Source organism: Oncorhynchus mykiss, chromosome 24, assembly GCF_013265735.2.
Source record: "Oncorhynchus mykiss isolate Arlee chromosome 24, USDA_OmykA_1.1, whole genome shotgun sequence".
Taxonomy (NCBI): domain Eukaryota; kingdom Metazoa; phylum Chordata; class Actinopteri; order Salmoniformes; family Salmonidae; genus Oncorhynchus; species Oncorhynchus mykiss.
This window is the reverse complement of record NC_048588.1, coordinates 33155339-33169724: the sequence shown is the minus strand read 5'-3', so window position 1 is coordinate 33169724 and position 14386 is coordinate 33155339. Positions and strand designations below refer to the sequence as shown.

The 14386-nt window shown below is 41.9% G+C and overlaps 1 protein-coding gene across 1 annotated transcript; it reads right to left on the bottom strand.

Moving 5' to 3' along the window:
* Positions 1 to 5010: 5010 nt before the first annotated feature.
* Positions 5011 to 10435, bottom strand: cd86 (CD86 molecule). The gene is made up of 8 exons (NM_001160477.1): positions 10406 to 10435; positions 8359 to 8390; positions 7847 to 7896; positions 7100 to 7402; positions 6508 to 6786; positions 6264 to 6395; positions 5751 to 5778; positions 5011 to 5037 (listed from the first exon to the last, which is right to left on the bottom strand). Exons 1-8 carry the CDS (start codon positions 10412 to 10414, stop codon positions 5019 to 5021), a joined length of 852 nt encoding a protein of 283 aa, NP_001153949.1. The 5' UTR covers positions 10415 to 10435; the 3' UTR covers positions 5011 to 5018.
* Positions 10436 to 14386: the final 3951 nt, after the last annotated feature.

Below are 14386 nucleotides of genomic sequence, written 5' to 3'. Positions count from 1 at the left end.
AGGTTTCCAGCATCACACACAGCAGACATAGAATCTACACTCGTGACTGTAGCTCGGTCCCAAAGGGTTTGTCTGAGAATCTCTGATCGGAATTGAAGCCTCTCAGTGGTATTCCCATCTGAGTATTCATCACCACCACCCCACCCACCCTTCACCCCCCTCTGCTCAGCTGTGTGTATGCCCTCCTCCCACTTCTCAGTGGAAAGGTCAAAGGTTAGAAGCCAAAGTGGTGATAAATACTTCCAGGTCATCTCTTGCTCCAAGGGTCAGAGTTGTCCTATAGGAACCGTAACATACCTTCCTAAAATGGCTGAAACAATGAATCAGTTCAAACATTGTCAGTTCAGTTCACCCAGCTCTTTCTCTCTCTCTCTCCATTAGCCTGTCTTTCCTCCTCTCTGTCTTCCACTCTCTCCTTAGTAACAGACATGCCACACACCCACACACACGTATCATATGCTGGGTGTTGTTGTGATTGTGAAATGCATGGAACTATTTTTAGAGGAATAGAGAACCTTCCCTGGTGCTGATCAGATTTCAGCTCTGCTCTCCTGAATCGATCTCTTGTCTTACAGCACAGTGCTTTGGCTCTCTCAGCCCTAAACTCATTTAGTTGACATTCTGAAGTGGAATAATCTCATTAGGCTGTTGTTTGGTGTTGGCCACAGTAGACTGGAGCAGAGGTTGCCTCTCTGTAAAGGAACACAGACAGTAAGTTGTGCCAGCTCAGTGGTCTGTAGACGTGTGTAAAATGGAGCGATTATTCAAGGGCTCCACCATCATTATATCGGCTTCCTTCTGACTCCTCTGACTATTCCTGCGTGTGTGTGTGTCTGCAGAAACAGGCCAAACTGGTTAATTTACTAGTGCTTCTAGAATAATCTGGTGTGTGTCTACCAGGAAGATGAGTGGAGGCACTCTGTTTCTATTTCTTTTCTTTGGGCTAGACCAGGGAGGGAGGGAGATGAGGTAAAGAGAGAGGTAGAGAGAGAGAGAGAGAGAAGTAGCGGTAGAGTGAGAGAGAGAGTGAGAGGTAGAGAGAGAGAGAGAGAGAGAGAGAGAGAGAGAGACTGTTACATTCCTGAAGTCTAAGCAGGCTGGAGTGATTCTACTGTTTAATGTAAACACAGGGGAGGGACCGACTGGCACAATGATTCATGTGAGAGATGGAGGAGGAGGGTAGAGATAGACAGGGATCGCGAGATACTAGGGTGGGAGAGGAGAGAGAGGGGGGGGGGAGAGAGAGAGAGATAGACAGGGATCGAGAGATACTAGGGTGGGAGAGGAGGGGTTGGGAGGGAGGGAGAGAGAGAGAGCAAGCGAGAGAGAGAAAGGTAAAGAGATGTGTGGTTTCTCTCTACTGTGCGAGTTAGCTCTGGTCTGTAAGTTTGATGAAAAGGTAAGTGGTGCAAGACCACACCGTTCTCTTGTCCCAATAAACACTCAAACTGTCTGCTGAATGGAGAGTATAATTTCTCTTTTTCTTGCCTCTCACATCTTCCCCTTCTCTCTTCATTCCAGTCAGAGGCAGACAGACGAGCTGTTTGCAGTAGACACCAAGGTGGAAGAAATGGCATTGAACAACATTGGATCTACAGACTACCCTTTTTCAGCATGTATAAGACAGGTCAAAAGTACTACTATAAGGCTCTTCAGTCTGTAGAGTGGGTGAGTATAAATCTGTGGTGAGACTGACATCTGCTGGTGAACACTGATACTGCAATTTGGTGTAATAACTACACCATACAATAACATGGATGGGCAACTTTGATGGGGGTGAGGGCCACAAAAAAACTGAACTCATCATTAGGGGCCACACTGGCTCGTGGGTCTACATACCCACACATGCAGTCAGAGCCGGACCTAGCCTTTTGGGGGTCCTAAGTGAAATTTATTGGGAAAAGATGCAGATTCAAAACTCAATTTTGAAATATAACTTTGTGTAGTCTACTATTCTAACTTTAAACAGTAAATTAAGCCCCCGACTGAGTTCCTAACAGAATTGATCCACAGTCCTACAAAAGGGCTGTGTGTTGTCAACAGCTCCACCACTTATTTATAGCAAAGTAGACCATTTTTAATAGCTATTAAAAAGTTGAAAAACATAATTTAACATTAATAACTTATTCCTAACTTATATAGAAGAATACAAATATTATATGCCCTCAAGATGACCTTACATGAGAACAACATATTTCATATAAATATTTAGCCTACATACAATTTTTTTTTGAAAATAATTCCAAAAAGAATCAAGACACATTGTTACAAACGTTCAGCATTCGTCTTCTGCTCACAAACACTGAAAAACCAGCACCTGTACGTCCTTAAATCTGGAATCCGTAGAGGTAAAACTGCCTCGTCCGTTTGCGATATTACAACAACAAAGACATTACTGCAAACAAAGAAACCCGTTTTTTCCCCTCTGACATCATTTCACATGCGATAGAAGAGCAGCGCGTGTATGCTCATCTGCCCCGTTTAAAAAAAAAACACAAAATAATGCGGCAGCCAATGGCGCCGTTTCACCGGATCTCAGCTTTAAAACCAGTTTAGACTGGCAGCAATACAGTTGAAGTCGGAAGTTTACATACACTTTAGCCAAATACATTTAAACTCAGTTTCACAATTCCTGACATTTAATCCTAGTGAAAATTCCCTGTTTTAGGTCAGTTAGGATCAACACTTTATTTTAAGAATGGGAAATGTCAAACTAATAGTAGAGAGAATTACTTATTTCAGCTTTTATTTCTTTCATCTCATTCCCAGTGGGTCAGAAGATTACATTCACTCAATTAGTATTTGGTAGCATTGCCTTTAAATTGTTTAACTTGGGTAAAACGTTTTGGGTTTGTTGGGTGAATGTTGGCCCATTCCTCCTGACAGAGCTGGTGTAACTGAGTCAGGTTTGTAGGCCTCCTTGCTTGCACATGCTTTTTCAGTTCTGCCCACAAATTTTCTATAGGTGTGAGGTCACGGCTTTGTGATGGCCACTCCAATACCTTGACTTTGTTGTCCTTAAGCCATTTTGCCACAACTTTGGAAGTATGCTTGGGGTCATTGTCTATTTGGAAGACCCATTTGGGACCAAGTTTTAATATATCCACATAATGTTTCATCCACATAATGTTTCCTGCCTCATGATGCCATCTATTTTGTGAAGCGCACCAGTCCCTCCTGCAACAAAGCACCCCCACAACATGATGCTGCCACCCACGTGCTTCACGGTAGGGATGGTGTTCTTCGGCTTGCAAGCCTCCCCCCTTTTCCTCCAAACATAACAATGGTCATTATGGCCAAATAGTTTCATTAGACCAGAGGATATTTCTCCAAAAAGTACAATCTTGTCCCCATGTGCAGTTGCAAACCGTAGTCTGTCTTTTTTATGGTGATTTTGGAGCAGTAGCCTCTTCCTTGCTGAGCGGCCTTTCAGGTTGTTTCGATATAGGACTCGTTTTACTGTGGATATAGATACTTTTGTACCTGTTTCCTCCAGCATCTTCACAAGGTCCTTTGCTGTTGTTCTGGGATTGATTTTCACTTTTCGCACCATAGTGCGTTCGTCTCTAGGAGATAGAACGCGTCTCCTTCCTGAGCGGTAGGATGGCTGTGTGGTCCCATGGTGTTTATACTTGCGTACTATTGTTTGTACAGATGAATGTGGTACCTTCAGGCATTTGGAAATTGCTCCCAAGGATGAACCAGACTTGTGGAGGTCTATTTTTCTGAGGTCTTGGTTGACTTCTTTTGATTTTCCCATGATGTCAAGCAAAGAGGTGCTGAGTTTGAAGGTAGGCCTTGAAATACATCCACAGGTACACTTCCAATTGACTCAAATGATGTCAATTAGCCTATCAGAAGCTTCTAAAGCCATAACATCATTTTCTGGAATTTTCCAAGCTGTTTAAAGGCACAGTCAACTTAGTGTATGTAAACTTCTGACCCACTGGAATTATGATGCAGTGAATTATAAGTGAAATAATCTGTCTGTAAACAATTGTTGGAAAAATGACTTGTGTCATGCACAAAGTAGATGTCCTAACCGACTTGCCAAAACTATAGTTTGTTAATTAACAAGAAATTTGTGGAGTGGTGGAAAAATTTGATTTAATGACTCCAACCTAAGTGTATGTAAACTTCTGACTTCAACTGTATGTGGGGTGGACTCGGACCTACTGGGAGATGCTGGTATAGGATCTGAGGTAAGATCTATTACGGACAGACACATTCACTTCCAGTATCCACTTCCAGTATCCACTTCCAGTATCCACTTTCAGTATCCACTTTCAGTATCCACTTCCAGTATCCACTTCCAGTATTCACTTCCAGTATCCACTTCCAGTATTCACTTCCAGTATTCACTTCCAGTATCCACTTCCAGTATTCACTTCCAGTATCCACTTCCAGTATTCACTTCCAGTATTCACTTCCAGTATCCACTTCCAGTGTCCACTTACAGTATCCACTTCCAGTATCCACTTCCAGTATTCACTTCCAGTATTCACTTCCAGTATCCACTTCCAGTGTCCACTTACAGTATCCACTTCCAGTATTCATCAGTTGAATACAGTCCATCCCTGATAAGTGCTCACTTGATAAGTGTACGCTTCTCTAAAGTGCAGTGCATGTCTCTAGTCCTAATACAAACGCAGTACAAATACTAGATATGTTTCCTTGGATACTACATACCCTGGATTAGTGCACACATTGAGGACAGTCATTGCACTTCTAGTTTTCATTGGTTCTTCTGTGGAACTCAGTCATTTGAACATACTAGTTAAATATTTATACAATTGTCAGTCTCCTCAACACCGTGAAAACACCCCTGAACTGCAGCGTGTAGAGGAAAGCTAACATAGTTTCCAACAGCAACAAGTCCAGGCAATGGTTAGGTCACCTCAGCAACCCCTTTATCATGTCCCATTAGAAGGCAGTATCCAATGAGTTCAGATTTATAATTATCAAATGATAGAACCTTTCACATTCTGCCTTCCAAATGTTCAAGTTTCTGGATTCCTTCAGGTCAGCTGTACATTTCTGGGAAGCAGAGAAGAAGAAAGAGAGGAGAAGAAGAAAGAGAGGAGAAGAAGAAGGAGAGGAGAAGAAGAAGGAGAGGAGACGAAGAAAGAGAGGAGAAGAAGAAAGAGAGGAGAAGAAGAAAGAGAGGAGAAGAAGAAAGAGAGGAGAAGAAGAAGGAGAGGAGAAGAAGAAAGAGAGGAGAAGAAGAAAGAGAGGAGAAGAAGAAAGAGAGGAGAAGAAGAAAGAGAGGAGAAGAAGAAAGAGAGGAGAAGAAGAAAGAGAGGAGAAGAAGAAAGAGAGGAGAAGAAGAAGGAGAGGAGAAGAAGAAAGAGAGGAGAAGAATGAAACAAAACTAAACCATTTTTACTACTTGGCCAGGTCAATTGCACAGGTTATCGAAACCAATGTCAAGCTTTTGATCTTATCCCACTGGGCACAGACTTCAGTTCAACGTCTAGTTCTGATTTACATTTGGTCGAGTAGTCAACTAATGTGAATTCACAAGAAAATTCACCATGACATTGGATTCAGGTTCAAAGTTGGATGAAAAAAAAGACTAAATGCCCTGACGTTGATTACAGTTTGCAAATCCAAATAGTTTTCCACGTTGACTCAACGTCATCGCATCGATTTTTGGGCGGGTTAACACGACGTGGAAACAACGTTGACTGAACCAGTTTTTCCCAGTGGGATGTATTTATCCTGTGAGTTTGAGTGAAACAGATACTCACTCCTCTGAACTTGCTGCTCCCTTTCCTCCTGGAGAAACAGAAAGATATAGACGGGTTGGTTGTTTAGCAAAAAAATGGATGTGTGCGCAACTATGCGCCAAAACAGACAGGGTTGGCATAAACTGTTGACAACATGTAAACTATATTTAGTCTCTAAATATTTATTGAAAAAGAAATACATTTCCACATTGAACACTTGTCTCTCAATACATAGTTAGAGTTGTTGGTTAGCTATCTCAAAACAAGACGTGGTATCAACAATAACATACAACGAGCTGAAACGAGCCACCTACGAGTCCCCACATGACAGCTTCTTGTCATTTTTGCTAGCTTTCGGACCTTTCAGAATTATAGGAATACACACCTTCCATGCCACATCGATGCACATAACATTGTCCGCCAACCCATCCATATGTTTTATGAATTTATTGACAATTATATTTTATCCTGCCGGTCCCATTTCCAAGGAACAATACAGTCTGTCTCCTCTATCACAAGTAATGTCATCCTTACCTTGATTACTTCTGGCTGTTTGAGCCTTCTTTTTCTTCCTGCTAGATACCAGAACCAGGAAACACAGCAGAACAGCAGCGATCACAGAGACAGCACAGATCACAGAGACAACAGAGATATCAGGAGGCCTGCCTATAGTAGATAAATACAATATATGTAAGGTTTCAAATTAATTAATTTGACAGAAATGTACAATGTTATACATTTAATGACAGTGATAGAAACACAGTATCTCAGTCCTCACAGACAGTGTGTTCCTGTGAGAGGGCGCCCCCTACAGCACAGCTGAGGTTCAGCCGGGGTCCAGAGGAGCAGTTGATGGATATGGAACTGAAGACAGAGAACAGCATAGAGACCGGGTCTGTCCACCCACTGCTGTTCACTACTCCCCAGTGGCTCTGGTTAAGAGGAGGGTTCAGGCTCCACTCAACATCCCTACGAGGGTAACCGTTGTCAGAGGAACATGTCACCAAGCAGCTGCCGTTGTCACAGGCCACTGTTACATTGGGGATGCTGTAGTTGGCTGTAGAGGGGGATAGATGGAAAGGGAGGAGAGCGGAGCGAGAGAAGGAAAGGATTTGATTCTTTTCTTGGTTTTACTTCCTCTAACTGAAAACACAAAACAAGGGCAAAACAACACAAGCCGGTCTAAGTGACAGCCAATTATAGCTTTCGTTTTGTCTTCTCTTGTTAGTGCATGTATTACAAGCACACATCTAACAGAATCAGCTTTTTCCCCCTCACCCAGAAAGATATGTTCCACGAGTGGGAGAATAAAACAGAAAAATGAATTAAACACAAACATGGTAAGAGAGTTTGAACTGAGGTAACGTTACCTGTCACACTGAGCTGTATGTTCTTCTGGTTGTTCTTGGTTGGGTATCCGATGTGGCATTCGTACAGCCCCTCATCTGACAGCCGTATACTCCACAGCCTCATTGTTCCCTGTGTGTGGTCTACTTGAGTACGGTTTGAATACTCCGGGTGAGGGGATGGTAGGTCCCTCGTCTTATGGTAGCCATTAATGAACTTGTTTGGGTCAGGTCTCTGTACATACAGGTGGTTTGGGAGTCTCTGGATGTCAGAGGTACAGGGGAGGGTCACAGACCCACCCACCTCTCCTATCACCATGGTGACATCTGATAGAGAGGGTGAAAGAGGTTAGAGGTTCGGGAAGGGTAGACATTAGGCAGTTCCTTTTTTCCCCCCTCCCTTATCTATCTGACACGTTTGCCCTTTTCTCTCGTCTGAAAGTGTCTGGTACATTCCCTTCTACTGAATAGATACCATTATGGTTCAGATGTTATTGCAAATCCAATCTTACAGGGAAATTGTACACAGACACACAAACACACACGCAGGAACACACACACACACACACACACACACACACACACACACACACACACACACACACACACACACACACACACACACACACACACAGACACACACACACACACACACACACACACACACACACACACACACACACACCGAAGTATCTCCATCAGTAAAGATCTGATTAGATAAAGTGGCAGGTGTCATGATGTCATATTCTTGTCAGTTGATTAAATTCTTACCTTTACTTTGAATGAACTGAACCGATACCAGGAATAAGATGACACACCTTCTGTAAACCATAACAACATTACAATCAGCTGAGGACTGTTAGGTGAGGTCACTGGCATGGTTACGGGAAGCATTCTTATTTCCTAATAACCTGTTTCCAGAAACACACTCCTAAATGTTATTAATATTATCCTTTAATTGCAGGCACACATTCCTCCAGCTTTCAGGAATGTACTGTATACCAAGGAAACCCAGAGAAAACTGAAATTCCACTGGAGACCCACAGCGACATTCTCTCTATCGGATACTGTCACCACACACTCATGTAAACAAGCTGTGAAGAGATCTGACTCTAGATAGTGTGAAATAACACTCTACAAATGAAATATTATTCTTATTAAAAAACATATCATTGTATCAAAACGAACCAATAGAGTTGCATGTAAACGAAGTATGCCAACAGCCGCAAATAATCAAGCCACAGTCCCGCCATAATCATGGTCACACAGCGAGTACTACTTACCGAAGCAGCCGACGCGCACACATCCCGTAGTCCTGCAGAAAACACACACACACATTAGTTCAAACAGCAGCACTCACAACCAATGATCAGGTTTCATATGATCAGATTCATATCAGGGTAAATATACACTCAGAAATGACACAGGAGTTTGCTTATTAATCCTCAGCTAATATGGTGAGATACAAAAAGTAATTAAGAAATATCTTCATTCTATATTTATTATAATAACCAGGTTAAGGAAATTGATGAGCATTGAGAGAAATTCTGTCTCCATGGTTACTCTGTTCCCTAATAGTCAGTCAATAAAACCCTAAGGGAAATCCCTATACAAGGGAGTTACTTCAGGAAATTCTTTGCTACTGTGTGTGGTAGGCCTAAACACAGGGCCCAGTTTTTCAAAAGTTATCTATTCGTATTTCAGCTATAGGATAGGATTAAATGCATAGAAATATAATGAATAGAACGGGAGTCCCCATTCAAGTCAATGATTTGTCTATTCATTCTATTTCTATGCATTTAATCCTAACCGATAGGCGAAGTCCAGATATATAACTTTTTAAAAACTGGGTCCAGGTGATGAGTTCGCTATCTAGACAATCTTGCGGTGCTGTACTAGTGCCTCGTGAGATATTTGTGGTCATGGTTATTGATTCATCTCAGGGATTGGTAGTTAAGGATAGGAGTTCAGAGTTGATTTAACGTTGATCTGAAGAGAATCAAACAACAATTCTGTTCTTCAATCGTGTGTCTTTTACACATTGTCTTGCAAGGACTTTGTTATGTGTTAAACACTTGAGTGTAAAGATATAAAACGATTGCATCAGTAGAATGTGACAGGCCAGAGGATTGTGCGGGGGCAGACGAAGGGAACTGGCTTGGTTGTCAGATACGTTTCTAATTAATAAGCCAGGGGGAATCCCCAGAAATATACATCTCCGTTGTTGTGGTATCAGCTTGTAGGATGAGTTTCATGAACACAGGTTACAGTATCAACAGTACAGAAGAACTGTACATTGTTGCAGTATATTAAATATATTGCTATAATGCACACACATGAAAACAATCATACATAAACACAACATAAGCATGCGCGTGTGCATTCGTGTGCATTTGTGTGCATTCGTGTGCATTCCTATGCATTCGTGTATGCCTTCATGGTCAACTGAGCATGTGGCAAACAGTAGTTTCACACTGATCCTGACACAGATGATTTTGTTATGTTGCAGCGAGAGTGAGTGGAAAAAGGTTGGTACTAGAAATATGCTGAGTGAGAAGTTTGTGTTCGTGTTTACTGTGTTACTCAGATAGCAGTCAATAAAAACTGAAATCCATTATGAAATGTTTAGTAGTTTTATCAAAACACAAAATATGAAAACTTCAGAGTTAATCTGACCATAAGTAGGTGAAATCCACTGTGTGAAAATGTTTAACTTTATCCATGTGATTGACAATGTTTGCAAATAAGTAATTTCAAAAATGTATAATGCACTGTCCATGCAACACGATTTACATATTAAACCATTTAGACAGAGATGATGATAAACGTTTATTTAAAATATGTAATATGACACTACGGAGGTTTTACACAGGCAGCCCAATTTTGCCAATAATTTGTCTTTTGACTAATCAGATCAGATCTTTTGCCAATATTTCATCTTTTGACCAATCAGAATATATCAGAATTGAGCTGCCTATGTAAATGCAGCCAATGTCCTGTCAGTTTTTACGGCTCCATCATCTGTTGGCTACATGTCTCCAGATACTACAGTCAACCCTAAGAGTAGGAGTCACATCTCTACAGCGATTGTTTTGGTTAATAACCTGAAACGCCAACAACCTCCATTCATTCAAGATATATGATATAGTAGGTTAAACTGAATACCATAATATTACATTATTTAATTAAACTGCTTCACCTTAACCTGCACTGTATTACCTAAGTAAATCTACAACAACAATAGCACATCCACTACAAGCCAGTCTGGAAGAGCTGTAAACATTTGTAACAGTTATAAAGCCCATGAGGGGGAAATAAAGACATTCTTACCACAGTCATGCTTTGCCTTTCTTAACAGCCGCAATCGAGTGTGAAGTCGGAGAAGTTGGCGTGTGATGTGTTCTCAGCACAGACAACCAGCCCCTCTTCCTTCAGCATTCTGGGGGTGTGGCTTTAGCCAGGGAAAGTCCTTTTTGCTTTTCTAGTTTACTAATGTTGCCATTGTAGCATACAGCAGCTTATCAGAATTTGGTCCCTTCTTACAACAGGGTGTGTTCGTATTGTGTGAGTGGTGAGGGGGTGGGGTTAAGTTAAGACTCTCACTTCCCTATATACACTACTGTTCAAAAGTTTTAGAACACCTACTCATTCAAGGGTTTTTCTTTATTTTTACTATTTTCTACATTGTAGAATAATAGCGAATCAAATCAAATCAAATCAAATTTATTTATATAGCCCTTCGTACATCAGCTGATATCTCAAAGTGCTGTACAGAAACCCAGCCTAAAACCCCAAACAGCAAGCAATGCAGGTGTAGAAGCACGGTGGCTAGGAAAAACTCCCTAGAAAGGCCAAAACCTAGGAAGAAACCTAGAAAGGAACCAGGCTATGTGGGGTGAAGTACTCCAGATATAACAAACTGACCCTAGCCCCCCGACACATAAACTACTGCAGCATAAATACTGGAGGCTGAGACAGGAGGGGTCAGGAGACACTGTGGCCCCATCTGAGGACACCCCCGGACAGGGCCAAACAGGAAGGATATATATGAAGACATCAAAACTATGAAATAACACATATGGAATCATGTAGTAACCAAAAAAGTGTTTAACAAATCAAAATATATTTTATAGTAGCCATCCTTTGCCTTGATGGCAGCTTTGCACACTCTTGGCATTCTCTCAACCAGCTTCATGAGGTAGTCACCTGGAATACATTTCAATTAACAGGTGTGCCTCCTTAAAAGTTAATTTGTGGAATGTATTTCCTTCTTAATGTGTTTATTTATTTAACCTTTATTTAACTAGGCAAGTCAGTTAAGAACAAATTCTTATTTACAATGACGGCCTACCCCGGCCAAACACGGATGATGCTGGGCCAATAGTGCTGTACCGGTACCTCCTGTATATAACCTCCTCACATTTACTCTGCACCGGTACCACTTGTATATAGCCTCCTCGCATTTACTCTGTACCGGTACCTCCTGTATATAGCCTCCTCACATTTACTCTGTACCGGTACCTCCTGTATATAGCCTCCTCACATTTACTCTGTACCGGTACCTCCTGTATATAGCCTCCTCACATTTACTCTGTACCGGTACCTCCTGTATATAGCCTCCTCACATTTACGCTGTACCGGTACCTCCTGTATATAGCCTCCTCACATTTACTCTGTACCGGTACCTCCTGTATATAGCCTCCTCACATTTACTCTGTACCGGTACCTCCTGTATATAGCCTCCTCACATTTACTCTGTACCGGTACCTCCTGTATATAGCCTCCTCACATTTACTCTGTACCGGTACCTCCTGTATATAGCCTCCTCACATTTACTCTGTACCGGTACCTCCTGTATATAGCCTCCTCACATTTACTCTGCACCGGTACCTCCTGTATATAGCCTCCTCACATTTACTCTGTACCGGTACCTCCTGTATATAGCCTCGCTACTGTAAGTTTTTGGCTGCTTCTTTATTTATTTATTAAAAAATATATATATTCAGTTTATTTTAGTAAATACTTTCTTAACACTTTTTTTTAGATAAACGGTATTGTTGGTTAAGGGCTTGTAAGTAAGCATTTCACTGTAAGGTCTACACCTGTGTATTCGGCGCATGTGACAAATACAATTTGATTTGATTTGATTTGGGAGAGAATGTTGTTTGAACAAATGGTGTTGCGTACTGATGTATGTCTCAGGAAATGTCCCGGGGTTTCCTGGTTTCCTGTCCTGATGTCAAAGAGAAACACAGGCGCAGACTAATTATATCCTACTAATATAGGGAAACACTTTTAAAGCCATTTCGATACCGAAGTGACCTTTCATAGAAAGTTAGGAGAACTTACGCAGCAGGTTAGGAGAACTTACGCAGCAGGTTAGGAGAATTAACGTAGAAGGTTAGGAGAATTAATGCAGCAGGTTAGGAGAATTAACGCAGCAGGTTAGGAGAACTTACGCAGCAGGTTAGGAGAATTAATGCAGCAGGTTAGGAGAATTAATGCAGCAGGTTAGGAGAATTAACGCTGCAGGTTAGGAGAATTCATGTAGCAGGTTAGGAGAATTAACGCAGCAGGTTAGGAGAATTAACGCAGCAGGTTAGGAGAATTAACGCAGCAGGTTAGGAGAATTAACGCAGCAGGTTAGGAGAATTAACGCTGCAGGTTAGGAGAATTAACACAGCAGGTTAGGAGAATTAACGCAGCAGGTTAGGAGAATTAACGCTGCAGGTTAGGAGAATTAACGCAGCAGGTTAGGAGAATTAACGCAGCAGGTTAGGAGAATTAACGCAGCAGGTTAGGAGAATTAACGCTGCAGGTTAGGAGAATTAACGCTGCAGGTTAGGAGAATTAACGCAGCAGGTTAGGAGAATTAACGCAGCAGGTTAGGAGAATTAACGCAGCAGGTTAGGAGAATTAATGCAGCAGGTTAGGAGAATTAACGCTGCAGGTTAGGAGAATTAAAGTAGCAGGTTAGGAGAATTAACGCAGCAGGTTAGGAGAATTAACGTAGCAGGTTAGGAGAATTAACGCAGCAGGTTAGGAGAATTAACGTAGCAGGTTAGGAGAATTAATGCAGCAGGTTAGGAGAATTAACGCAGCAGGTTAGGAGAATTAACGCAGCAGGTTAGGAGAATTAACGCAGCAGATTAGGAGAATTAACGTAGCAGGTTAGGAGAATTAACGCAGCAGGTTAGGAGAATTAACGCAGCAGGTTAGGAGAATTAACGCAGCAGGTTAGGAGAATTAACGCAGCAGGTTAGGAGAATTAACGCAACAGGTTAGGAGAATTAATGCAGCAGGTTAGGAGAATTAACGCAGCGGGTTAAGAGAATTAACGCAGCAGGTTAGGATAATTAACGCAGCAGGTTAGGAGAATTAACGCAGCAGGTTAGGAGAATTAACGCAGCAGGTTAGGAGAATTAACGCAGCAGGTTAGGAGAATTAACGCAGCAGGTTAGGAGAATTAACGCTGCAGGTTAGGAGAATTAACACAGCAGGTTAGGAGAATTAACGCAGCAGGTTAGGAGAATTAACGCTGCAGGTTAGGAGAATTAACGCAGCAGGTTAGGAGAATTAACGCAGCAGGTTAGGAGAATTAACGCAGCAGGTTAGGAGAATTAACGCTGCAGGTTAGGAGAATTAACGCTGCAGGTTAGGAGAATTAACGCAGCAGGTTAGGAGAATTAACGCAGCAGGTTAGGAGAATTAACGCAGCAGGTTAGGAGAATTAATGCAGCAGGTTAGGAGAATTAACGCTGCAGGTTAGGAGAATTAAAGTAGCAGGTTAGGAGAATTAACGCAGCAGGTTAGGAGAATTAACGTAGCAGGTTAGGAGAATTAACGCAGCAGGTTAGGAGAATTAACGTAGCAGGTTAGGAGAATTAATGCAGCAGGTTAGGAGAATTAACGCAGCAGGTTAGGAGAATTAACGCAGCAGGTTAGGAGAATTAACGCAGCAGATTAGGAGAATTAACGTAGCAGGTTAGGAGAATTAACGCAGCAGGTTAGGAGAATTAACGCAGCAGGTTAGGAGAATTAACGCAGCAGGTTAGGAGAATTAACGCAGCAGGTTAGGAGAATTAACGCAACAGGTTAGGAGAATTAATGCAGCAGGTTAGGAGAATTAACGCAGCGGGTTAAGAGAATTAACGCAGCAGGTTAGGAGAATTAACGCAGCAGGTTAGGAGAATTAACGCAGCAGGTTAGGAGAATTAATGCAGCAGGTTACGAGAATTAACGCAGCAGGTTAGGAGAATTAACGCAGCAGGTTAGGAGAATTAATGCAGCAGGTTAGGAGAATTAATGCAG